At 48.9% G+C, this 27,608-nt stretch overlaps 1 protein-coding gene across 1 annotated transcript in view; it reads left to right on the forward strand.

Moving 5' to 3' along the window:
* Positions 1-27,608, forward strand: part of Tmprss4 (transmembrane serine protease 4) — an 80,388-nt gene that overhangs the window by 35,993 nt on the left and 16,787 nt on the right. Inside the window, exon 2 of the mRNA XM_071616994.1 lies at positions 25,789-25,822. Within this exon, the coding sequence (XP_071473095.1) occupies positions 25,789-25,822 (34 nt within the window). The remainder of the gene's footprint in view (positions 1-25,788; positions 25,823-27,608) is intronic.

Raw genomic sequence — 27,608 nt, forward strand, 5'->3', positions numbered from 1 at the left:
TGTCGCTGCGAGCTGATATCTGAAGGCGCAATAAACTTTGATGTGAATATTACGAACATCAGATTTGAATCTGTATTTCCAATGATTTTGACAACTTGGAATTTTTTAAAATATTTTTCTCTTAGTTGTTGATAGATCTCTATTTTATTTATTTATACGTGGTGCTGAGAATCAAACCCAGTGCCTCACACATGCAAGGCAAGTGAGCTACCACTGAGCCACAGTCCTAGCCCCAACTTGGAATTTTCTTTGGCCATTTTCTATCACTTGTGATCATTTTTTGCAAGTTTTAACTCAAGATGGGAGACACTGAAGGGCCCATTCAGAGCAGGAGAGCAGTGGCCTTGCTGTTTTCTTGCTCTCTGCTCGTGCCTGCCTTACTGGCCTTCTCTTGACCCCAGTATCTTTTCCGAAAATTTACTAAGTGCTCTGTCCACTGTGTGAGGATTAATCCAGTCGAAACTACATAAGATCACAGATTCGTCCACTTTACTGAGCACGTCCACTTTACTGAGCACATATTAATATGTCACAATAGGCCCCTCTGGCCTTTGTTGTGGAAATCTTGTGCTCCATTTCCCTTGGGCCCTGCATGTGACAAGTGAGTCTGGCCTGGGACTAAGCACAGACACCTAGGCCATTGTAAAAGTGTAAATGCTTTCTTTGTTCATAGTTAACAAATATACATGATTACAAGTTTTAGTGTTTTTTCTCCTATTCCAATAGGTTTTCCTTCATAGTCTGGGGTTCAAGAACTCTTCTGTGGAGACTTCTGGCCTGTGTCAAAGGCCAGTGGCCCAGTTCTTTAGCTGTACAATTCCTTGGAAAGAAGCTATCTTTTGCAAGTTTCTCTTCATCTGGGTCATACATTATTCATTTCCCCATCCCCAGCACAGGCTGGCTTAGAGAGCGTGCTAGGCAAGTATTTGTGGAATTAATCTGTTTCCCAAACACACACAGGCTCCTCTCTGGGATGGGGATGCTCCTCTCTCCCTTGCGCCCCCTGTTTCCCACCTGACAAAATCCTGTTCATCCCCATAAGCTCAGTTCAAATGGCCACCAGGGCCCTTCTGCCTCTGTTTGCTCTCAACTTAGCATTTACAGTGGGATCTCAGGGAGATGTCTATGTCCAGTCTCCTCCCCGCCCTGTTAAAGAGCTTCAGAGGCAGGGAAAGGGCCTTATTCATCTTAGTGTCCTCAGTGCAACATACTGTAGGTGCTTAGTACATGCATGATAAATGGGAGGCTCTCCCAGAGCCCTGGGGGTAAGGTCCAGGGACAGGTGACCCAAAGACTTCAGGTTCAAGAACCCATTCTGGCCTAGAATCCACTGTTCTGCATGCGGCCTGGGTAATGCACAGGAAGGGAAGAAGGGGAGGGGAGAGGAAGGACAGGGTCTGCATCCAGGAGGGCTCTGCATATCAAGCCTCACACAGCGCTGCTGCTCAGTGATGGTGAGGGGGGGAAGTCTGATTGGAAAACCTGGGACCCTGGGGTGGGGGAATGAGCTTCCACCACCTGGCGGCACTGTGTCTGCATTCCTGGCAACCCCACAGGGACCGAGTGGCATCCAAGAGCCACTGGCCTCTCCAGAGCATCATTCTGTGGCCAAAAGCACTCAGTCAGGCCAGAGGCACCAGCATTATCAATAAATTATCGGCCACAGGATGTGCCAGAGCTGGACACAGACAATCTAAAAGCATTTTCTTCTCCAATGGGGTCAACCCAATGAACTCATCTGCTAATGGTCCCCCACCAGCTCCATCACCTATATGGAAACCTGAGTCATCCCCAGTTCCTGCCAAAGCCCATCCTTTTGATTCTGCATCAGCAAGATCTCTAAACTCTAGCAGCCCAGCACCCTGCACCCAGCTCGCCCTCTGGGTCTGCCTGCATTGCAGGGCTGTGCAATGGACTTCAGCCCTCTCTTCTAGAAAATGGAATGTTCAGACTTTGTTTGCAAAGTTATTAGGACAAAATTGGACATTGAAAAATACAGCAATAGCACAGGGCACGACAGAGCGGGGCCACAGTCAACACCATTTCCCTTCCTGGTTCTTGTCTTCAACCTTGTCCATCTTTCACCTGAACAACGGCAACTATCTCCTACCTGGTCTCCCCACCTCTCCCCTATACCACTGAACTCTCTTTTCTGTGGCAGGAGTTTGTTTTAAGCTAAATTTATGCAGCCAACATTCAAGCACCTTTTGTGTGCCAGGTACTGTGCTGATGCCACAGATACAGAGATAAAGAAGCCTGAGGATGTAGCTCAGTGGTAGAGCACCCCTGGATTCCACCCCAGTATTGCAATATCCTTAATAGGAATAGTAATAATAATAAAGGGACCTTCACAAAAAAACGAAGTCTCAGTCCCTCTCTCCTCTCTTTCTCCACCCACCTTCAGCACATGGATAAGTAGCACAGTCCCAGCATAAAAAGACTCTTCAGGGACAGTGACTGAAACCATAAACAGGCAAGGTTTATGACATCTGCAAACATTGGGCTCACTAAGTCTCAATGGTGAAGGAGAGTGGTAGGGTTACTTCCCTCCTTGATCTCCTCCTACAGGGAGCAGGCTAAGTAAGATCAGACCCTTACTCCAAAGGATGTTCTCAAAAACAAGCAAAAGTTTGTTTGTGTCTGGTGGCACACAGCCGTAATCCCAGTGACTTGGGAAGCCAAGGCAGGAGGATGGCAAGTTTGAGGCCAGCCTCACCAACTTATGAGGTACTTGGCAACCATAGTGAGACCAGTTCAAAATAAAAAATGAACAGGCTGGGAATGCAGCTCTGTGGTAAGGTGCCCCTGGGCTCAATCCTCAGTCCAAAACAGCAGAAAGCCCAGCGCCTCTGCCCAAGAAAGCCCCATGGCCTCAGGTCCTTGCCCAGCTTCCTCAGGAAGCATTCATCCAGTCTGCATTTGAAGACCAAGAACAAGATCCAGAATGGCCCCTTGTCCCCGCCTAAAGCCCCAACCCCCAGGAAGATGGGCTCAAGGAATTCTCTGTGGGTTCTGCAAGCCTGCAGCCCACGCATGATGCCGGCATCACCTCTTCCCCTCACAGCACACGCACGCAGGCCGAACACTGCGTGCATTTGAGGCAGCAGATTATACTGAATAAAAGCAAATCAGATTAGACAGATGAATTTGTGGCAATTAATATAATCCAGGTCAAGGATCGAAACCTCGTCTGCACAGGGCACAGGCTGCCAGGATCCAGCTGCCCCGTGTGTTCAACTATCAAGGAAGGGGACAGCACCAGCAGCTCTGGAGGAAACACCCAGGATCACAAAGAAGAGATAGACACGACCCTGCCGTGCCCCACGTTCGTTTCCTAGGGTTACAGGAACAAAGTTCCACGGGTGAATGGCCTCAAACAGCAGAGACTGGTGGTCTCGCAGTTCTGGAGGCCAGAAGTCTGACATCAAGGTGTCCTTGGCCCACACTTCCTCCAGTCTCTGGGGAGACTCTGTCCTAGTCCATTTTGTACTGCTATGACAGAACCTGAAACTGGGTGTGTCGGTCCTCTTCCATCACTGTGACATACCTCAGAGAAGTCAACTTACAAGGAAGAAAAGTTTATTTTGGCTCATGGTTTCAGAGGTTTCAGGGCACAGTCTGTAGGCCCCACTGTTTTGGGGCCTGTGACAAGGCAGTCAAACCCTAGCTGGATCCTTCCTGGAGGCCCCACTGCTTTTAGGCCTGTGACAAGGCAGCATGTGTGGTGACCAGGAATTGGAGAGAGAGAAAGGGGATGGGCCAGAGTCCCCAGACCCCCTTCATGGGCTTGCCCCAACATGACCAGAGGCTTCCCACGAGACCCACCTCTTATAGGGCCTACCACTTCCCAATAATGCCACAGGCTGAGAATCAAGCCTCTGACACATAGGCTTTTAAGGAACACTTACCCAAACTCTAGCACTGGGTTTTCTTTATTTAAAAAAAAAAAGAGGGCTGGGGTTGTGGCTCAGCAGTAGAGCACTGGCCTAGCATGTGCAAGGCCCTGGGTTTGATCCTCAGCACCACATAAAAATAAATAAATAAAAAGAAAGGTATTGTGTCCAACTACAACTAAAAAATAAATATTGAGAAAAAAAAAGAAAGAAAGAAATTTATTTCTGACAGGCACAGAGAGGTGCCCACCTGTAATCCCAGCAACTTGGGAGGCTGTAGCAGGAGGATCACAAGTTCAAAGCTAGCCTCAGCAACTTAGTGAGGCCTAAGCAACCTAGCAAAACCCTGTCTCAAAAAAAAAAAAAAAAAGAGGTGGAGATGTGGCTAAGTGGTTAGATACCCCTGGGTTCAATCCTGATACAAAAAAAAGAAAGAAAGAAAAGAAATGTCTTTCTTACAGTTCTGGAGGCTGGGAAGTCCAAGGGCATGGTGCCACATGTGGCAAGGCCTCCATGCTGCATCATAACATAGCAGAAGGGCAAGGAGTATGAGAGAGGGCGAGGGTGCGGGCAGGCTGACTTACCCTTTATCAGAACACATTCCCATGACACCTTGTTCATTCTTACAACATCAGTATTGACCCACCTATGAGCCCTCCTGGGCTGACCACCTCCTGATGGCGGCTCCTCCCAGCACTGTTGTGTTGGAGATTAGGTTTCCAACACTTGCTTTTTAGCAGGTAGTCAAACCCCAGCTGGATCCTTCCTGGAGGTGATGGTTTATTATCTTAAATGAACTCAGGTTATTTTGTTAGACACAAAGTCAGTGCCTCTGAAGATCCCAGTAGGGTCCACCAAGAGATGTCACAGGGGAAGACGTGTCTCTGAAGAAGAGTCCAAAGAATTCCCAGAGAGAAGGGAGAATTTGATGCAGGACCAGGAGGGTTCTTGGCATACATGAGGAAAAAGAATTTCGTCAGCACGTGCCAAAGTCTTGGATAGAAGTAGATATACATTCAAGGGAGAATGCAGGCTTTCTCAAGAGCCCCTTCTCCTTCTTATAAGGAAACCAGTCACATTGGATGAAGAGTTCATCCTACTCCAGCCTCACCTAACAGTCCCCACCACCACCAGACAGGGTCTCCCTAAGTTGCTGAGGCTGGCCTCCAATTTGTGATCCTCCTGCCTTGGCCCCCGTGTAGCTGGGATTACAGGTGTGCACCATTACAGCCAAGTAATCTTAACTAATTATGGCTGTAGCAACCCTCTTTCCAAAGTGAGATCGCATTCTGACGTGAATTCTTGGGAGACAGTATCCAACCCTGTACAGGCACCTATGACCCAGCAGAATATTCACCAAGTTGCCAGTTAGAGGCAGAATAAAGAACCATGAGAAGGGACTTGAGCCCGGGCTGGTTCCAGGGGGATGATTCAGTAGCTGTGGAATCCAAAACAAGTCGGTCAACCTCTCTGAGCCCCATTCTGTCATTGACTACACAGGGTGGTTTTAAAAAGTCAAATGAGGAAAAGTACTTTGTACTGTAAAGCACAGTACAGATCCTCCAGATATTTCTTCACCCGTGGGTGTACTCTCTCCCTCCACAGTGCAGATAAGATGCCAACACCCTCACAGCCTCTTTCCAGACCCACTGCTCCTGGAAGAATGCCCTCCTGACCTGTGGGGCCGTCTCACACCAGCCACACGCTGACTTCCTGGATGAGGTTGGGGGCTGCCCTGGCCTCACCCAAACATTCCCAAAGCACCTCTGCTTCTGCTTCTTAGCAAAGCTCAATGATCCTATGATCTGGGGCTTCTCGAAGCGGTCCTTCATTGTTTCCTCTGGATCCCTGAGCCACAGGGTGTCAGGACACTCCCTCCAGCAGAGATGGAACTACACACTGATCCTCGGAGAGGTGACAGAGCCAGTAATGCCTGGAAACCAGTGTGGGGAGGGGGGTTGGCTGGATCCCGTCCAGAACTAGCCAAGCTCACAGCTGGACCAAACAGAGCTTCCGGGCAGGTATGCAGCCTCGAGGGCAGTTCAGCCCACCAGAGAGGGGCACATTGCTCGGTTTGCCTGCTAGCGCCTTACATGGCCACTACTCCATACAGTGGGCAGAGCCCTAGCGCGGCCTTCTGTCTTCTGATCTTCATCCCTGTGTGCATATAACACAGCACAACTCGTGGTGGGGTGGACCGTACCGCTATTCAACCCTGCAGACAACTAAAGCCAAAGTGGGGAAAGCAGAGAGAGAGAAAGAGGTCCTGCCCTACCCACAGCAGGCAAAGGGAGCTGGAACTCAAATAAAAAAACAAGTTGATGACACAACAAAGAATGAATGATGTGTATAGAACCGATGGTAGTAATATAGAGTCATTTAAAAATTCATTTTGATGGGAATGATTCATTTTACCTGTGACTGAAATAATAATCATTTTCACCTCACTGAAATGTTTATATGGCTCCTTACTATGTACCAGGTACCACTGCAAGCACTTTACAAGATGTTAAGTGACTTAGTGTTGACAAAAGCCCCAGGAGGCAAGTCCTATTATAATCCCCATTTTACAGATGAGGAAAGTGAGGCCAGAGAGGTTAAGTAACCCACCCATGGTGAGACCGCAGCAGGCAACAAGCCATGATAGTTAAGATTAAAGCTGTATATGAAGATTATTCTGAGCATGTGTTGTTCATTATCTAGAGCGTGAGAAAATAAATGTAATAGAGTAAATCTATACTATTTACTTTTTAGCCAGATTCTTTAAAATAAAAAAAAAAAGAAAGAAAGAAAAGAAAAGAAGTCACCTGAAATGCGTTCTTCACCTGGTGAGGCCTAATGAAAAGGTCTGTGGCTGCCTGTTATCGAAGTACAGGAGCAAGATGGAATCTGCTCCCTGGGAGCCAGGCCACCCCTGCGGGCTCTGGTGCTCTAGGAGCTTTGGTGGCTTCTCAAAGTTTCCTGGTGGACTGCAGAGGCCACAATCCACACAGTTCCTGCTGCGCTGTGCAGAGCAAGCCTGGATGTCCTGGATTACGTCCCACCTGATCCCAACCCTGTCTGAGCCTCCGTTTCCTCCTTTGTAAAACGAGGTACAGCAGCACCCACATCACAGAGTGGCTGCAAGGACTGAATGACTCCCTGTGACTTCTTTACACAGCCCTAAGAACCTGGCCCACAGGAGCGCGCATGATGTTAGCTCTTTTTACTATTTGTGGCTTGTCTGGGTAAATCTGCCTTGTCATCCATCAGACCCACACCTATCTCTCGCCGCACACACACACACACACACACACACACAGCCTTAAGTTACGCGCAGGTGGAGAGGAGCACCTGCTCACCTGGCAGGGCCACAAAAGGAAGGTCAGCTCCCAGACAACTCAAGTGGCTGTGGGGAGCCGGGGGTTGGCATTCTCTGTTCCCCACTTCTTCTTTGGTGCAGACATTTGAGGCTTCATCTGAAAGTCTCTGGACCTAAACCACATCGTGGGAGAAGGGTCACCAAGCATGAAAATTCTCTCTAGAAAGTCAGGGAATCAACAAAGGGCCACACTTCCACAGTGAACCCAGGGCAGCCTGCTGTCCCCACGGGACCCTGCATTGCCTGCACACTGCATTCCACAGCTGCCTGGCACAGGAGACGTAGTGGAGGTGCTGCCAGCTCCTGCCCACCTGCTTGCTTTTCTCCTCCTAAATCCTTGGAAGAGACTCCAACAAAAGAGCCTGTGGCTGAACTAGATCTCACTTCACTTGAGTCCAGAGGGAAGAATTGTAGGCTCTGAAGGCTGGAGGGAACCCCAGGGGTTCTCTATGCTAAGCTCTGACTGAATTCAGCTCACAATAGAAATGACACCTTCAACCTGCTCCTGAGCATGGGAAGAGACCTGGAATTGTGTTCTCAGGCTTTAAGGGCACACGCCTCACCTGGAGATCGATCTTGCATGGGCTGGGGATAAGGCTGGAGATTCCGCATTTCTAATACTCTCCTACGCAACATGCCTAGGACACACCTGGAGCAGAAGGATCTAGAGGACTTGCTATCCTCGGAAGGTCCTGCTTTAATAGAGGAAGCGCTGTAGGCAGGCAGACTGAGCTCTTTAAGAAAGGAAAATTTTAAGCTTTCTTCCACCAGAATCTAACCATACTGATGGATCACACCATAGAACAGATCTACTGGCACAGGGGACATGGCTGGCCAGGTGGGCAGGCATAGGTAGGTGACTGCTGATATGAAGATCAAATGCAAAATCTGAAATAACAGTCCTATAAATTTTATACCTAGGTAAAACCACCCTAGGGACCAAACAGAGACAGAGAGAAGGAAGGAAGGCAGGGAAGGAGGGAGGGAGAGGGAGGAGAGGACAGAGAAACATGAAGAAGCTTCTCTAAACCCCCAAAGAGGTTCTTTGTTTTATCTCTGCTGGAACATCTTTTTAAACTTAGCATGACTGATGGATGTGTCAATCTCCACCAGGAGACTGTGAGCTGTGTATTCAGGGCCTGCACCTTTTCTCTCCTAATCCCCAGGGTTTAGCACAAGAACTGGCTCTAGCCAGAGCTCAATAAACCCACATTTTGGGGAATTAAAAGGGATAATACCTCCATTCACAAAGTCTCTTTTAGGTGCCAGACATGTCACAGACATTATCTTATTTAGTTCTGATAACAAACCTTAAGAGGGCAGTGCTATTATTATCCCTTTAGAGATGAGGAAGATGGGGCTCAGGAGGATTAAATAAAACGTCCACACTGGCATAAATAATTAGTGGTTGAGATTAGGACACAGGACTCCAGGTTACCAGAATCAATGCTCTTCACCAAGCTGATCCAGGCTGAGAAGGCCTGAAGTTTACACATTTTGAGGGGCCATTAAAAAAAAAAAAAAGGTAAACCAAAAAACACTTACAAAACATATGACCATATGAAACACTGCTGGGACCTTCCCTAGGGCCTTGGAAGGGGACTTCAGTGAGGGGCTCTGAAGCTTGAGCTGCATGACAACTCTGCCCCTGACCTTGACACACTTGCTGGAAACAGAAGAAGAAAGAGGAAAATCCTTTGAAAAAGAGAAGAAGAGATAAAAGGGGACTCAAAGGAAGAAGAGGAGGAGGGGAAAAAGGGGAGAATGTAAGGGTTAGTGAAGAAACAGAAAAAAGCACGACAGGTTAGGGACAGGTTAGGGACGGAAGCCCCCTCTGGAAGAACAGGGGTTCTGGCCTGGCTGTTGCTCCTGGCAGCTGAGAGAAGCAGCCTCTGCTCTCTGCAGGCCAGAGCCTCCACCCACAAACCCCTGGAGCCTCCTCCCCGCTGTGGCCTGCCCAGCCCTTCCCACGTGTTTCTTTCCCTGGCCTCTCCAGGGGTTCCCAGACTCCACTAAGAGTTGGGGCCAGAGCTAGAGGGAGGGCTGAGTAATACCCCCTCCTACTAGCCCCGCCCAGCAGCCTCCTTGCCCAGGCAGCTCCCTCTTTCCTGCTTCACCTGAGCACCAGGTGAGGAAATGGAAAGCCCGGCACTCAGTGCTTATCCTGTCACCTAGAGGAGCCCGGGCAAGGGAGGCCGGGCCTCTCCCCGCCCAACTGTGAAGTCCTCCTTAAAAGGGAGGGGCCTGCACAAAGCTTCACAGTCCTGTCCCCTGAAGTCAGGTGTTCTGACACCAAAGGCTATCAACTCTGCCCCAAACTTCCAACTCTAAAGGCCACTGCCCTAGGGTGGGGAAGGGCAAGGGGTCATGTGGGCTCAAGAGGCCGCCCACGCCCAAGCCCAAGGGCACGGCCCTGATCAGCCAAGATGGGGCCACAGTCAGTTCCATCCATGTGGGATTCTAGGCATCACTGGGGTCTGCCATGGGCCATACCACCCCCGACCACATGCTCAGGGTTTCTAACCTTTGCGTTACATTTAGTCTATTTACATGGCTGGCAGTGGGAAGGGACTCAGGCTTCAGCCCCAACTCTGTCAGAAGCCATGGTCCCCTCAACTGTCAAATAGTACAAAATAACTCTTAATGAGGTGATTGTGAGAATTAAAGAGATGACACATAAAAGCACATTTATCACTGGAAAGGCCAATACAATTTTTATCTAACTTGGAATCTCAGCTATTCAGGAGGCTGAGGTAGGAGGATCACAAGTTCAAGGCCAGCCTCAACAACTTAGGGAGATCCTTTCTCAAAATGAAAACTAAAAAGAACGGGGGGATATAGCTCAGGGGTAGAGCACCCTTGGATTCAATCCCCAGTACTATAGATAGATAGATAGATAGATAGATAGATAGATAGATAGATGAAAAGACTGAGAAATGGAAGAAGATTTGGATTTGTTCCGAATCACAAATTAACCTACTGTGTGACTTCAGATAATTGACTTCACTTCTCTGGGATTTAGTTTTATCACCCACAGAACGGAAGAATACAAGTGGACAAACCCCCAAGTCCCTTCAGGCTCTGTGGTTTGTGATTCCAAGGTTTCACCTTGCACATCCCCTGACCATCAGGATGTGGCAGGGTAGCACCAAGAGCGATTTGCAAAAAAAATAAATTTAATAAGCAGTGAGGCACTGGGAAAGGACAAGTGCTGCCCATCAGCCCTGGGCCAGCCAGCTTCACTTCTGGGTCATCTTCAAAAGGTAAGAAACCCCCTCCTTTTAAGGAACTTTCGAATCCTGTCGCTGCACACATGGCAACAGTCCCATTCTATGGAGCAGCAAAATCCGTCATCCCAACCCTAGACTCCTCCAACAACTTCCCTCATGCCCAAACGAAAGCACCCACACAGTGAGAAGCCACACAACCGAGAGAATCTTCGTCAACACCCGACCTGCTGGGTGGAACCATTCAGGGGGGAAGGCTTTTGTAACATGTTAGGTGTGTCACCTGTTCTGAGGCCGAAGGGCCCTTGAATGACTTCAGGTGTTGTTCCAGCCCCTAAGACGGGTGTCAGGTTACAAGATACATAATCATTCCAGTTTGGCAACTTCACCCGTAGGGTTGTTTTAATCAACCAGCCCCACAGTCCCCAAATCACTCCTGGAGTACGGCAGTGGGAGGTGGCCGGCCAACGCACTGAGGGGAGAGGATGATGGCAACAAGGGGCCAAGGCCAGCCCTGCACTGAGGCCTCCTCCAGCCAGTGCTGAGCAGGGGCTTCTGACCTGCTGACCAGCCAGGACAGGTCGGAAAGGCCCTTCTCCTGCCCATCGCAGCTCCACAGACCACAGGAAAACCAGGAGGATCACAGAGCCATCATGGTGAGTGTGAGCCCCTCAGCCCCTGAGACTGGGGGAGGCCAGCGGTCCCCATAAAGGGCCCTTCAGGCAGCTTGAAGGGTCATCAGCCAAGAATTTTATAACACATTCCAGGTTTAAAAAAATGTCACATCCAAATTACCCCCAAACCTGGCACCTTACATGTCTGGTACTCACCTGCCCACCCCTCTGCCCCCATTTCCAACTGTCCTTGGATCAACCCATCAAAGAAGCTGTTGTGCCATCCCGCCCCAGATCCTGCCTGCCAGTTTGTACAGTGTCTCCTGGGCTGATAGCTAGAGGTTAGCATTATTTTTTTCAAGGCTGGGGAATGCTTTGATGCCACGGTGACCCTCTGCCACTCTCTGGGTTTTCTTTTTAAAGGAAATAATGCAGGCTAGAGTTGTAGCTCAGTGGTAGAGCACTTGCCTCACAAGTGGGAGGCACTGAGTTCGATCTAGCACCACATAAAAACAAATAAAGGCATTGAGTTAATATACAACTAAAAAAAATTTAAAAAAAGAATGCAGAGATGCCCCCAAAACAATCTAGGAAGCTTGGGGAGATCTTCTGCTTATTCTCTCTTGAAATTCTCCTCTCCTTTCCTCCTCCGAGTACCTAGAGAATCTTCACTGTCTTGGGGCAGACAGAATCAACTCCATTTTTTAAGCACAATGAGGACCAGGAAGGGGAAGAGATAGTAGCTGGGTCCAGTCCTTGGCCAAATTGCAATTGCCCAGCAACCAAAATAGGGAAAGGAAGGGAAGGGGCTGTCCAAGGGAGAGGGGTGTCACCTGCTGGGCCTTCAAGGGACCTTCTCCTGACTCCCTGCCCAAGCACTTCCATGACCCGCTAATGAAAAGTCTGGCAAACTGCTAGTTCCTAGCTAGTTTCTAGCTTTCCTAGCAGAAAGAGGGGCTTGTCTGCTCGATGCTGGTACAGAGCCCTGCTGTCCCATCTGAGGAGGTTGCCCAGAAGCTCAACCTGAATGCAGAAGCACCATGTCGGGGAATCAGAGAGAGGAGCAGTCCTGCCTTCTGGTGGCAGCTGCTGCTGCTACTGGGTGGCACTGAGGAGACCTGGGGTACCTCTTGAGAGAGGAGCAGACAAGAGAGTAGTTTCTGGGGCAGGTCACAGGAGAAAGCACTGCAGAATCATCTCCCTCATTAGCTGTGCTGTCTAGAGACTTTAACCTTTCTGAGACTTGTGTTCTCCCCCTGTAAAATGGAAATGATATGATCCATGATCACCCCAAACATACATGGGGCGAGTGGAGAGACTGAATAGGCTCGTATACATGAAATAGGCTCTGCAAACCAGGGAACCCTACACAAATATAAGTCCTGTGACTACTGAGGCATCTATTCCAGGAAATGACAGCTGATTGCCATATCTAACCCTGACCCTTTGCCACCCAGGATAGAAGCTGGGTGTTGCTATATGAGGGAAGGAGGGCAGGTGGGCCCTCCTGGGGTCAGAACTGGAGCCCAAAATGCAAGGCAGCAGGATGGCCAGCCTCTCCTGGGTAGGGTAGAGAGATCTTGTGGCCTTGAGCTGCCCACTAACCCACCTGAGCCTAATAACCCTGTTCTTTCCCACTAATGAAGCCAGGATAATCACAGCTCCCAGCACTGGGAGAGGATGGGGTAACTTGGGGTCAGGCTCAGCCCTCCCTGCCTCCTCCCTTATCCGTAGGCCCCTCCCTGGCATAGAGGGTCAGAGTCCTGCGTGGAGTTTCCTCTTACCAACAGCACTGCCTTGGGCCTATTTAATGGGCATGCCCGGAGAGCTGGAGCTGAGGACCAGCCCTGGGCAGAGGTCAGAGTTTGGTATCTGGCCCAAGGGGATGGGTCCCTTCATCTTCACTCTGCAACTGAGGACGAGGAGGAAGTCAGGGACCCATGACTGGCTTTAACTCATCACTGCCCAGGACACCCCAGACACTCCATGAGCCTCAGCTAAGGGTATGAACACCTGGGGCCTAGCTGCTCTGGGGGCCCTCCTCACCCTCCCCACTGCCTCCTTTCCTTGCCGGTCTAGTGCAGACCCAAGGGATTTGGCTGGGACTCAAGGGATATGGCAAGATGGCAGGCCAACCTACTGGCAGTGGGGTCCAGGGAGCCTGTGCAGGGCCCATGCAGACCAAGGCAGAGCCCAGAGCCTTGGTGGGTGATCCTGGGCTCTGAGATGGCACCCTGAGAGGTGGACAATGAAAGGCCCTAGAAAGAGAGGAGAAAGGTTTCCCTCCTGCTTGCTGTCCTGGTCATCTCTCTACCCAGGTGAGGGGGGGCCTACTGTCACTGTGACTGGTACTATTTCACTGGCCATTGGTCAGCTTCTTAATAGGGGCAGGGGATAAGGTCTAGGTCCTACCCTAAAGGTCCTCTAAGAAAAAGTGTGACAAGTATATTCCAGAAGTGATCTGGTAGCTGAGAAGGCAGATTCCCTCTAGGGTGGCCCGGAATTTGTTCAAGAAGACAAAATATTTGCATTGTACCTTTAAAGATGAACCAGCTCCCTTCAGTCAGGCAAAGCAGGAAGGGTGTTTCAGACAGAGGGAACTGCATGCAGCCAGCAAGACACAAGTGGCAGTGTGGGGAGACAAGGGGCAGTATGCTGTGGCTGGAAAAAGTGCCTAGGGAATAGAGGGGCCTCTCCCCATGTGGTGGGCACTGGAGCCCCTACAGCAAACTTGGGTTTAGGATCCCCACTGTGCCCTAGAGCTCAGCAGGGCTTGGAGGGGAAGGACCCCAGCGGCTGCTAAACAGAGCCACCTCCAGAACTTGGCCCAGGCAGTTTTCCCCACCCGCCAGGACAACCGATGTCCAGCGTTCCTCACCCCTTGCACACAAGGGCAGTGATGTGCCCATCTTTGCGCCAGGCTCTAGAGATGTGCCCGCGGGTGAGAACAAGCAGACTTGGGTCCTGCTCTCAGGGAGCTCAGGGTCTAGAGGGGTGGCAGGTGGGGAGGGACAGACACTAATCACATAATCACACAACCCATGTTTATTCAACAACTGAGATGTGTACTGTGATGCAAGATAAGGAGCTGAGAAACTAAACCAGGGTGTGGCCTCATGGGGACCAGAGAAGGCTGAGAGTAGGAGCTGGGGAAGGGGGAAGGGAGCCATGTGGGAAATGAGGAGGGGCGGGAGAGGAAGCTTCATGCTGGGAAGAGATGAGAAAAATGGACTACAAACAGGACTCTGGAACTCTGGACAAGCTTCCCAAAGCCCCAGAGCCAACCAGGAGACAAGGTCTGAAAACCTTCATGGGGCTCAGATTCCCAGGCACCTGTTCTCTTCTTGGTCTTCTGTCTTGCCCAGAGAAAACCAGCCTCAGTGGAACACGGAGTTCCCACTGATTCCCTGAACAGTGATCCCCAACATATCATGCACTCACCTGCCACGTTCTAGAAACCTGTTACCTCCAGACCATGAGCTTCTTACAGACAGGATCTATGTCTTTTAGTCCCAAACACAGCACAGATCTGGCTTGGAAGAGTCACTTGGTAAATATGTGTGAGTGAACGAATAAATGACAAATGACCCAAGACCGAGTCCCCTCAATCAGCTTTTGATCTATAAGATATTGAAAGCAAGTTCACCAAGTCCAATCACAAACACTTCCAGTCCTACCAGAGGTGAAACCAAAGAGTTTCCATCCCAGAAAACTAGGGCTGAGGGTTATGGAGGGGCAGGCCTGAGCCTGCCTAGAAACCCCAGTGACAAGGAAGAAGGAGAATTGCACCGAGCCAATTTAGCAATCCCCCTGAGACATGTCGAACTCTACCTGCCAGTCTGCCACTCTGACTAACCATCATGATTGCAGCACAGAAATTGGTAAATGAGGCACAGCTGCAAGACCCCCAGCCCTACCCCCAGCTCCTGGAGCAGCTTCCACTTCCTAGGGTAACTCACATGCAGCGAAAATTCACAGGTGGCAGATGAAAGGAACACTCAAGGAAGAGAGTGAGAGACTGACATGGCCCCTGACAGCAGTATTTTTGGTCTCAAAGTAGCCTGCCACACATTGGTCTAGCTAGGTCTGGCCCACTGGTGGGGCTGAGATGACTGATGATTTGGGCACTTCCTGTGGTCTCAATTTCCTCCACTGTAAATATGCATGCATGTGTTCGTTCATTCATTGAGCATGGGCCTCCTGAGCACTTCCTATGGGCTAGGGACTGGCACGACCCTGTGGAAGATTCAGAGATGAGAATGCAAAACGTAGACCCTCAGTTCAGATGCTCTGTAGATGGAACGGGGACAGGTTAAACTGCTTCTTCCCCAACCCTAGACAGAGCAGTTCACTTGTTCACTCACAGATGACAACAAGGATTAACTGGAGCTGAAGTCAGCCCTCACCTTCAGCCCACTCCCACCGTGACACCATGATCATGTCTCCAGTCCCCAGGGAGATGGATCCTGCCAGCTCCTGGGGTAGGAGCGCCTGGTGGTCTCACAGAAAATACTAGCAACAGCAGCAGCGGCTCTTCTCCAACCTAATGCAGCGAGCTCAGCATTTTGTGGTAGGAGACGCACCTTACATCCAATATCTCCCTTTCAGTGTGACACCAGCTCTCTGGGACATTGAAATCTTCATTCTACAGATGAGGAAATGGAGGCACAAAGTGGCCAAGTGACTTGAAAAAGGGTCGCTCTGCCCAGAAGAGACAGAGCTGGGACTCCAAACTTGGGAGTTCTCTCCTTCTTCCCCAGGATGAGGCCCTATAAGACCAGCACCTGGAGTTGACCAGGAGAAGGCAGACGCAGGTGCCCCACTGTCCTGCCTGGAAGCTGACAAGAGCCTATGGCAGAGTGTGCCCTAAAAGAAGACGGTACAGCCGACAACGGGAGGGAGGAAAGAGGTGGCTTCTGCAAGGAGACTCCATCCCTCACTAACCTCCTAGCAATCTACCATCTACTCCATCCCTTACTAATCTACCAGCGATGACAGAAAAAGGTCACAAAGAAGGAAGCAAACACATGGGCAAAAGGAAGCCTGTGAGCATAAATAACTTGGACTTTCAAGCAGACTAGAGTTTCCTACCAAGTGCTGCTCGGAAAAACCACCAAGTTGCCATGAGACCACGGAGAAAAGTGGAAGGGAATGAGACCTAGGACCAGATTTATCTGGGGGAGGAGACAAGAGAAGTTAGGCTAGCAGCAAGGTCTTCCCAGTCATAGGCCTCAGGGAAGAATCTTAAAGATCCTGTAAGTGATGATTCTGGCCTCAGAGGCCACGCACTCTAACGCAGAACCCCACATGGAAAACACAGTGAGAGGACGCCTAGGAGAGGCCCCGCCCACTCCGGCCCCGCCTCCCTCCCCGGGGGACCCCCTGGGGCTCCGAGTAATCCCCCAGGGCCCTAGAGCTGAGCCTGCTTCCTTCACCGTCCAGCTTCTCCACCGGCCTTCCTTTTCTAGAAAGCTCTGGTTGTTTTAACAATCTTCCCTTTGCCAAAGCAAAGGGCCTCCTGAAACCCCCTCATTCCGCCCCCAGAAACACTTGCACCTCTTTCTGGAGAGGGTCATCACATCTTCAGGGACCCTGTTGGTCCTGTCCTTCCCTTGATCTTTGCCCCTTTGCCCTCTTTTCAGAGTGTCCACAGAGGTCACATGACATCACTTTAGGTCCCCTAACTGCCCTGATCACTCTCCCTAACACACTTAGTCCATAGCTGTCCCTCCTGCTGTCAGCCCCTTGGCCTATTAAATCCTCAGAATAGCTACCATCTGTCCAGGTCCTGCTACATACATGTCAGGCCTCTACTCGGCTCATTCCCATTAATAATGAAAGGCTTTTGGAATATCTACTATAACAAGCACTTACCAAGTTCCATTTCAATATTGTTATTAATTATTAAAAACAATAATAGAATAGCTGCTCCGTGGGCAGAAGAACTTTGCCTCTTTTTCACTGCTGTGTCTCTAGCCCCACCAAAAGTGTCTCACTGAATGAATAAAATACTACTATTATTGTAACTAGTAGTTACTGTACTCATTCTCTGCACCAGGCAATGTTATATGCTGTGCATATTTGGGGCTCATTATTGAATCTATCTCTTTCTCATACACATATAAAATTGAGGCTCTCAGTGGCTAAATAACTTGCCGAAGGCCTCAGGCCCGTGAAGTGGGATTCAGGCCCAGGAGGCAGGATTCCAGAGCCTGTGTGCCATTCTAGCAAATGGCATCCCAGCAAGGAGCAGCTTCACAAAGTGCTCACAGAGTTCCATGAGTGGGCAGGAAAGTGGGAGAGGAACACCAGGTTGGGAAACCGCAAAGTATTAATGCAGAGAAGTCACAGAAGCCCCACTGAAGCACTATTTATAGGATCATGAGTTCAGAGTTCCCAGGAAAGTGAGCGAGGAGTCAGATTTTAGTTATCATCGAAGCACTGAGAACAAAGGAGACTGCTCATTCCTGCCCCTGTACAGCCCCAGTGCAGAACCTCCCTGACATTGGCTGCAGTTCTGCTCCCCAGCTTCCAGAGTAATTGGAATGGAGGGGACCAATGTCCACTTACCAAACTCCTCTGTTTCAAGCACCAAACCAGGCCTGCCATAAGACCAGACCTGGAGATGCCCAGGAGAAGACAGCAACCTTTCATTTATCCTCACCAATCACCCCTTGAATTAGATCATATCTTCCCCACTTTACGGATGGAAAACCAGAAACTCAGAACAATTCACCAACTTGCTCTGAGAAGGCTGATATTACTGAGAAGGGGCAGGACTGGATTCAGGCCAGCATGTCCACTCAGGAGGAGCAGGCACAGGGGACACCTCACCTTCTGACTAGAGCAACTAAGACCTTCAAACGCAAATGCCAACCAAGAAGAATCATAGACAAGTCTGTGAGATTGGGAGAGGACCAGATAAGGTTCCAACAGGCTTGAAAAGGCACACTGTACCTAGCAGGAAGAACTTTCTAGAGTCTCGCCCATCATCCAACACTCATGAAGTCGGATGTATCTCTGTGTTGCAAAGAGGGGGAAATGGGTCTAGGAGATGGAAAGCACTTTGCCTTTCCCAGGCTGCTCAGCACACCAGTAGAGGAGTCAAACCTTCTACCACTAAACTCCCTCGTCCCATCCCACCACTTTCCACCTCCTTAAAGTTTAAGGGACAATTCAGGACAGCTAAAAGGAAGTATGATTTTTTCAAAGACAGCATAAATTCTGTGGGATTCTTTTATAAACTTCAGACCGCATCATGGATGAGAGCTTCTTGGTGCAGGGTAGGCAGAAATATTTAAGGAACCCCTCTAAACTTCATGATCCATCAGCCTTTCCCAATGGCAGCCCCCAAGAGCCCTTGTCAGACTAAGTGTGACCTGACCCTTGTTTGCTGTCTTCAGTCCCCTTTCACCGCTGGCCAGGCATTGTCTTCAGGTGTCCCGAGGTGGAGCCGCCTCCCTTCCCATCAGACCATGCTGGGAAGGGAAGGTGGACTCAGATGGACCCACCACCAAGGGACCAAGGGAAAGCAATAAAGTAGAACAATTGAGAATTCAGAAAGGCAGGAGAAAACGGACTGCTTCCCTTGGGAGGAGTGTGCACGAACTGGTTACCTGCCTGGGGCCAAGCATTCTGCATTCAGTTCCACCCAGTGGGCCTGTACTAATGTCCCACTCCTCCCCCTCTCAGTGTCTTGCCATGTGACAGTGGGCAGGGAGCATAACCACTGTGCCTCAGTTTCTCCACTTGTGAAACAGGGATAGTTCCCTCGCCCCCCTCTCTCCAGGCCCTATCTGGAGTTAAGAGCTGCACCTGAACACAAAGGCTAATTCTTAAATGACAGAGCTGAACAGCAGGCTGGCAGCAGGATAATGACAGGCCACCTGACACCTCTTGTCTGCCCCAGGCCCTGCCCTGGAGCCATTATACGCTGAGATGGGGACTGAGGTGCCCAGCTCAAATTGCCAACAGGTCAGCACCTATATGGCTTAGAACAAGGCAAAATGGTTTCTAATGTAGCAGCTGAGGCTGAGGTTAGACCTGAAGGAGAGTGTGCTGCTCTCACGCCTAGACCCAAGGCAGAGTCCGTGAGGCTGCTTCCCCTGTCTGCTTTTCATGACAGCCTGTGGTAGCCTGGGCTGTAGGGGACCTGCTGGAGCTGAGGTCACAGGTCTGAGGCCACTCGGAAGCCAGCATGAGTGTCACCTCTGAAGCCTTCCCTGCACTCTGAGCTGCTGCATCACAGCTGGGCTTGTCCTGGCACCTGCAAGCCCCCTCCCCTCGTCAGAGTAACAGCCCTCCCTACCGCCTTACCTGTCATAGCTGAGGCCCCCCAGAGACAGGATCCTGCTTCCAGCCAGGCAAAGGCATCAAACAGCCCACCCCAGCTGCAGGTGGAGAGGACACAGCAGCTCACAGTGAGGTTGGGGGGATGCTGGTTTGGGGGTCAGAGAGCAGTGCAAGGCTTCCTCACTGAAGCCCCCTAGCACCCGACCCAGCCTGGCTGAGCCCTGCTCTTGGAGCTGACTGCGAGCGGCCTCTGGTCTCCTGGCACACCCAGACAATGCTCCCACCCCTCCCTCAGGCCTCCCCCTCACCTTGTTACTAGCCTCAGCAACTTCACTGCCACCTGCCAGAGCCCCAAAGGATCTACTTATCCCATCACCTAGCAACAGCAGCATCTCTGACTCCAGGTTTTCCCTCTGAAATCATGGAAGCCAGGGCCTTGGCACCCATGGGAGTCTGAAGCTGCCACAGGCCATCCCGGGGTATATAAAGTCCAGCTCTCTATGCTCCTGCTAGTCTGTCTTCACCCACACCTCAGCCATTCCAGCTCTGCCCCTGCTGACTTCTTTCCAGAGCAAGGCAACAGAGAGTCAGCATTGCAGAAGGAAGAGGGAAATAAGGTCCTGGGGGACAGGCTGCTTGCCAAGGAAGGCAGACAAAGGAGCTGGCCCCGCTTTCTGTTCCTTTGGCCTCCCTCCCCATTATTACCCTGGTGCAACACTGGCTTCTCTGTGAGGTTATACACTCTCTCTACACTCTCTTGTCACCTCTGGAAGAAAGTTCCCAAATACCTGACATACTCTGAGGTTCAGAGAGGTTGAAAGGTGTGCAGAAAGCCACACAGCAGGTCAGAAGAAGGGGTGAGAAGAGAACTCACATTTTCCAGGCTGGTTCTTTGTAGCTTCTCTGCAGCACTTAATCACCACCACACACACACACACACACACACACACACACACACACACACAAAAGAGTTACCTGATGTCTGAGTTCATCATTTCTGAGTTGGAAGGGAAGTAGAACCCTGTTGCCATTGGATCTGAGTTAAGCCCGGAAGTTTCCCCAAGATCTAAAACATAATAGGGGTGGGGAAGGAGCAGCAGAGATGAAAGGTGCAAGCCTAGGGGAGATGGAAGAAGGGGATCTAGTATCAATAAAGCCCCTTCTGGGTGTCCAGACCTGCTCTAAGCTGTTTTGTCGATATGTTCTTGGAGGGACATCTCTTGTCCTCCCCTAACCCCTCATAGATGACTTGGCAAAGCCAGGAACCAAGCAGAGGTCACCGTGCCTTCCAACTAAGGAAGGGCTGGGAGATGCAGGGGGGCAATCTCTGCATGTCGATTTCAGCAAGACAACATCGAAGGGCGGTAGAGAATCAAGAGAACCCAGCACCAGCCGATGACCCTTGCCCAGATGGGTTCCTCAGGGAAATGAAAACAGTCCCCTGGGTCCAGAAGCCCAGCAGGAGGCTGGGTCTTTCATGCACTTTCTCTGAAGCCATAGCAGCCACCTCAGGTACATGAGCCTCAGTTTCTTCTTCTGTTAAATGGGGAAAATTTCTCTAGGTTGTTCCAAGGATTAAATCAGAGAGCATTTATGGGGGAAAAAAGGATATTGTAAGCTATATAGCAATACCTAACTGCAGTAGATAATTGTTCTGCCTCCACATTTGGGTCCTAGATTAATGTCTTTCTGCTGCCAATGACTAATCAAGAAGCAGAGAAGGAAGATTCTGAGCTCATCGGGTGATGGCAGGTGTTCTCAACCATCAAACACCTGCCTAGTCCCATCTCCACCTCACCCTCCACCTTCTCTGGCTTGGGTCTTCCTGGGCCCTGAGGGCCTGAGCATTCCTGCCTTTCCACAGCGCTCCACACAGCAGGGGCTGGATTCCCAGCTGAGCCCCAGGTTAGACACGGGCTAGAGGAGGCCCATGAGTCAGGGCCCTGCAGTAGACTGAATCAACAGCCGACGGGCCTGGCCCAGACCGCATCTTACACAGAAGGGGAATTCTGCCAAGGTTGCCTGGCCTGGGCTGGGGCTGACCTGTGGCAGTTGTGAGCAGGGGCTGAGTTCAAGTTAAGGATAAACTAAGATGTTTCCAGCAAAGCAAAGGTGCACAGTTGGTCTAGGCAAGACACTTCCCTGTCCGGCCTCAGGTGGAGTTGTCTGGAATGGTCTCTAGAGACCTTTTCAACTTTGCATCCCTGTCATGGTGGCAGGGACCCACCAGAGTGATGGAAGGTGACTGGATTTCCATATCTCATCTGGTACCCACGTGTCTCAGCTGCATTCTCTCCTTTCCTAGGCTCAGGATTGATTCTAGGCTAAAAGGAATGGGGCTAGCTGTGAGTTCCTGTTTCTGTCCTGTTCCAGAATTCTCTAACATAGATGGTCCCCAATCACCGCTTGCAGGCCTGAATGCTCCTACCTCCCCCCCGGCGATTAGCCCTGGTACCCTTGGCCTTCAGCAGCTCCCCTTCCCATCATCTCTGATCCCTCTGCATCAGAGATGTTTGTCCAAGAGCTTCAAGAAAAGCCAAAGAATGAGTCACTAAATGAAAAGATTCAGGCTGCACTTGAGACAGGGGAAAGCACTGTGAGGACAAGCATTTGACCTCCCCTGACCACTCAGCACAGGCAGGGGGTGGCTTTTTACTTTCCCTTTGAATCTTGGGTGCATAGCATTGCCTAGATCAGCACCTTCAATTCATGACATTTTTCACTACTGACCCACGCACTATTTTCACTATTAACCTACTTGCTTGTTGCTGATTTAACAATGTAGTTAGCCTCCATAAACCCACCAGCCCCAACAAAGGCCAGGACTTAGAGAATGACTTTCATTCGGTCCTGGAATCCCTCCTCCCCATTCCTTGGTACATGCATCCCCTCCTGAAGTAGTAGTAGGTCTCTCTTGTGTATTAATTCAATAAATACTGAATGTACATTTTTATTTTTTAGATATACATGACAATAGAGTGTATTTTGGCATTATTATACATAAATGAAGTATAATTTATTCTAATTAAGATCCCGTTCTTGTGGTTGTACATGAGGTGGACATGTATTCATATATGAACACAGGAAAATAATGTCCAATTCATTCTACTGTCTTTCCTATTCCAATCCTCCCTCCCTTCCCTTCATTCCCCTTTATCTAATCCAATGAATTTCTGTTCTTCCCTCCCCCCTTATTATGTGTTAGCATCCGCATATCAGAGAGAATATTCTGCTTTTTTGGTTTGGGAGGATTGGCTTATTTCACTTAGCATGATAGTCTCCGGTTCCATCCATTTACTGGCAAAAGTCATAAAGTCATTATTTTTTATGGTTGAGAAATATTCCATTGTGCATATGTACCACAATTTCTTTATCCATTTATCTGTTGAAATGCTTCAAGGTTGGTTCTATAGTTTAGTTCTTGTGAATTGAGCTGCTATAAACATTGATGTGGCTGTGTCACTGTAGTACACTGATTTTAAATCCTTTGGGTATACGCAGAGGAATGAGATAGCTGGATCAAATGGTGGTTCCATCCAAGTTTTCTGAGGAATTTCCATACTGCTTTCCATAGTGGTTGCACCAATTTGCAGTCCCCCAGCAATGTTTGAGTGTACCTTTCCCCTCACATCCTCACCAACATTTACAGCTACTTGTAATCTTGATAATTGCCATTCTGACCGGAGTGAAATGGAATCTCAGTAGTTTTAATTTGCATTTCTCTAATTGTTAGAGATGTTGAACATTTTTTCATATATTTGTGGGCCATTCATATTTCTTCTTCTCTGAAGTGCCTATTTGTTTCCTTTGCCCATTTATTGATTGGGTTTTTTTTTTTTATGGTGTTAAGTTTTTTTATTTCTTTAGGAGATTTATGCTCTAGCTGAGGTGTAGGTGGCAAAAATTTTCTCCCATTCTGTAGGCTGTCTCTTCACATTCCTGATTATTTCCTTTGCTGTGAAGAAGCTTTTTAGTTTGATGCCATCCATTTATTGATTCTTGATTTTACTTCTTGCACTTTAAGAGTCTTGTTAGGAAGTCAGTTCCTAAGCTGACATGATGGAGAGCCGGACCAGTGTCTCTGGTCTAATGCCTTGTTCCTTGATCCACTTTGAGTTGGGTTTTGTGCAGGGTGAGAGATAGGGGTTAAATTTCATTTTCTACATATGGATTTCCAGTTGTCCCAGCACCATTTGTTGAAGAGGCTATCTTTTCTTGAAAGTATATTTGAATGTACATCTTTGATATACAAGGCAGGAATTTTGCTAGACTCACTCATCCCAAATCCCACCTTCATCAATACCTTGCTTCTTAATGAAAGAGATTCTGGGCTATCTGTAATCTTTGGGGGCTTATTTTTCTCCTCAGTGTTATATTGCTAATGCCATCTATACTATTTCATGTCACTGTTGTTCATTTCTTTTGACTAACACATAATATTTTAGTGTGCAATTATACCACAGTTGGTTTCTTGAAGGCTGGTCTGAGTCTGAATAATAAAACTAAGATAGGTTCATGAATTTTCTCATTCAACAAATATTTAGTCAACACTCACTATATTCTGTGCCTTGCAGGAGACATTGAGGATGTCATGATTAACAAGACATTAATAGTCCCTGTCATTCCAGTGTACAGTTTGGATTTGTTTCACTTTTTTTTCTTTCTCTATTGTTTGCAAATGGATGTGGAATGTTTCCTGTTCTTGTGGTTGTACATGATGTGGACATGTATTGATATATGAACACAGGAAAGTAATGTCTTCAGTGGACAACAGCTGGAAACATTAGCCACTGTTGGGGACTGGGTCACTTGAGCTTTCCGTGAAGAGGGAAGGCCCAGGGAGGTGCCGATGGTAAGCTTTCTGTTCCCTCTGTGTGTCAGCTTCTAGCACAATTTTTGGTCCATCAAAGGGTACAGCAGATGTTCGCTGAATTAACAATAAAGAAAAAAATACTTGTACTACCTACCTCAAGTAATCCAGGCATGTATGCCCAGGTGACTCCGTGGAAAAGAAGATATGATAGGGAAGGACCCACTAGACAGATGCTCTTAGTATCCTACCAACCAGTCCCCCTCTGGCCTTCAACATCTCAGCAGACACCCTTACCCAAGGGCATCCAGTGCATTGGCAATGCCCGTTGTCTTTATCTCTCAAACATGTGTGGAGTCTTTCTACCCCTAGCCTCCTCCTCTCTCCTGACCTCACCTCCCTCTCCAGCCATGCCAAACTCTCTCTCTGCCTCCTCCCCTCTCCTGGGGATTGAACCCAGGGCACTCTACTACTGAGCAACTCCTCAGCACTTCTAATTTTTTTATTTTGAGGCAGAATCTTGCTAAGTTGCTGACGGTGTCTTTAAGTTGCTAAGGCTAGCCTTGAAATTGTGATCCTCCTACCTCAGCCTCCTAAATCGCTGGGATTACAGGCATGCATCATCTCACCTGGTAAACCATGCCAATCTCTATGCAGTTCCTCCAACACCCCTAACATGTTCCCACCTGCCCCCTCCATCCAGCATGGGTGATGACTGAGAAAAGGCAGCTGGGAACCAGCTAAGGTGCAGAGTCTAGACAGCCATTAGGTTCAAGTCATTTATTGAGTCATTACTAAGTACAAGCCCAATGCCAAACACTAAGGTTAAAAAGGCAATAGGAAAGAGTGACAAACAGAATTATTATTTGTCGATTTAAATTAAATTAAATAAAAAAGAAAATCAACCAAATAAAGAAGAGAGAGAAAAAAAACCAGTGACCACCCATCAAGAAATGTGCTTTGCGTGGGGATATAGCTCAGTTGGTAGAGTGCTTGCCTTGCATGCACAAGGCCCTGGGTTCAATCCCCACAACCAAAAAAAATATATACATAAAGAAAAAGAAAAAAGAAATGTGCTGTGGTAAAAACATGTACCAGTGCATAGAAGCACAGAGACTGGAGGAGAGGCACATGTGTGTCTAGCACTTTCTACCACATGACTCACTTCATCCTCCCAGGAGCCCTCTGAGGTAGATGTTTTTCCCCCCACTTTTTGGAGGGTAAATCTGAGGCTCACAAAGATTCAGAAACTTTCTGAGGCACACAGTTAACAGGAAGTAGAGCCTGTGTTCCTACTCAGCCCCTGCAGATTCCAGCTACATCAGCCAGTCTTCCAGCCAGTCATCCCTGGCCCAGTGACACCAACGGGCAAGATGTCCCTCTAGCAGGCTAGATTTGCACTGGGAATGAAAGGAAGGAAGGCGCTTTCCCTCCCAGTCCTTGTAATACCTACCTCAAGTAATCCAGGCAACTCCAACTTAGACCTAGCAGGAAGAAGAGGACACAAATCAACCAAGACTCTCCCCTAAGCTGTCAGCCCTGGTCTGAGGAGTTCCCCGACTCAACTCAATGTTTTTCCTTTAATTTACAGGATCCTGGCAGTAACCAACCCCTGAACAGCCCCGGTAAGCTCAAGTCTGGCTTCCCTATGTCTCCTTCAGCTTCTGCTTCAGTTACCAAGTAGATACTGAGCCACCCTTGCGTGGCCGTCACCATCTATCCCAAGTGCTAACTGCTGTGGGTGTCATCCATCCCTCATCCAGCCATCATTCAACAAGCATTAAGTACCAGTGAATTTCAGGATTCATTCTAGAAGTAGGAGGCCTGGTCTGGGGAAATAGAACCCACAAACCACAGTCCCAAGAACAATGATCCCCCAATTCATTCCTTGTGCCAGGCCCTGGGCTGATGCTGGGCTACAGCAGTAAGCAAGGTCCTTATCCTCATGGAGTTCACAGCATGTCCATGCTAACAAGAAACCATCTGGACACCAGTGTTTTCACCTGTAGAAAAGAAAGTGGCAATGCCTAATTTTAGGAGAAAGATAAGGTAATAAGCAGAATGTTCTCAAATATAAGGGTTTTTTCCTTCCATTACATCTTCTTTTTTAAAATACTTTTAGTTGTAGATGGACACAATACCTTTATTTTATTCATTTATTTTTATGCGGTGCTGAGGATCAAACTCAGTTCCTCACACATGTGAGGCAAGCACTCTACCTCTGAGCCACAACCCCAGTCAACCCTTTACACCTTCTTAAACCATTGATACCTACTTCTGATAGCCTGCTAGAACAGCAAAACAAATGAGCAAGGAACAGATTAATATGACAGATCATTAAGAAAATATTCAATCCTGCTTAGTTAGCTTTTTTCTCAGTTCAGGGTCACAAGTTAATAATGTTCACAATCAATGGAATCTTCAGCAAATAAAAAACAGCACCTAGTTTGTACTTTGGAATTAATGTATCAGAGGCCATGGTGTCCCCCAGGAACACAACACCAAGCTTCCCAGTGCTTCACCCCCTGAATAAGCCTGAGAACTACCAAACCAGAAAGATCAGTGCTGCTCCAGGGGTCAGGCAGAGTGCCTGGGCCAGTCCCTGCAGGATGAGTAGCCTCTCAGGGGCAGAAGAGAGTGACGAGTCTCAGTGGAGGGGGGAAGGGCCCGAGCTCCTAGAGGCAGAGGTGAGAATTAATACCAGTCATTCCAGGACCAAGGAACAACCGTGTCTGGGCAGAGCTTGGAGCTGGAGAAGCCCACTGGAGAGCAAGGCCAAATCACCCTGGTTTAGAAAGCACAGACAGGAGGGTGGTCCAGATGCGCAAGCTGTAAGGATCTGTGATAAGTTCTCAAGGGGAAAGCAACAGGCCCAAGGCCAGCTTTTATGAAGCTCTGTCCAGCAGCAACGGGCAAGGCTGAAAGAAAATACAGCAGCAGGCAGGGAGGCCATTCCTAGCTCCGTGGGTTCTGGAATCTGAACTAAGTATGAAGTCCCTTCCCTTCCTGATGAGGGGAGCAGGACCTTCCTGAGAATGCCCAGGAGGCAGAGGCCTTGAGCCCTGGACACAGGAACTCATGGCCCCTGATAGGTCATTTGCTCTCCTAGAAAACAAGCCATCTCCTGCCTCCAGAAGTAGGGGCTCAGACCTAATCATGCTGAATGAATGAATGCCTCTGTGAAACATTTCCATGCACACAGAAAAGAGAACAGCTTGGCTTGTGGAACATTGAAAAATGATGATATCAGCTCACATTATTGATAAGCTACTTGGTGCTAAGGTGAATACACTTTTTTATGGAAACATAAATTTTCAGCTTTCCCTTACCAGCAGAGTCATTACTATCAGCATTTATGGGACACCAGTCTCTGGCAGAATGTTCTTTGCTTTTGAAGAGCTGAGGAGAAGG

Source organism: Marmota flaviventris, chromosome 9 (genome assembly GCF_047511675.1).
Source record: "Marmota flaviventris isolate mMarFla1 chromosome 9, mMarFla1.hap1, whole genome shotgun sequence".
Lineage (NCBI taxonomy): Eukaryota > Metazoa > Chordata > Mammalia > Rodentia > Sciuridae > Marmota > Marmota flaviventris.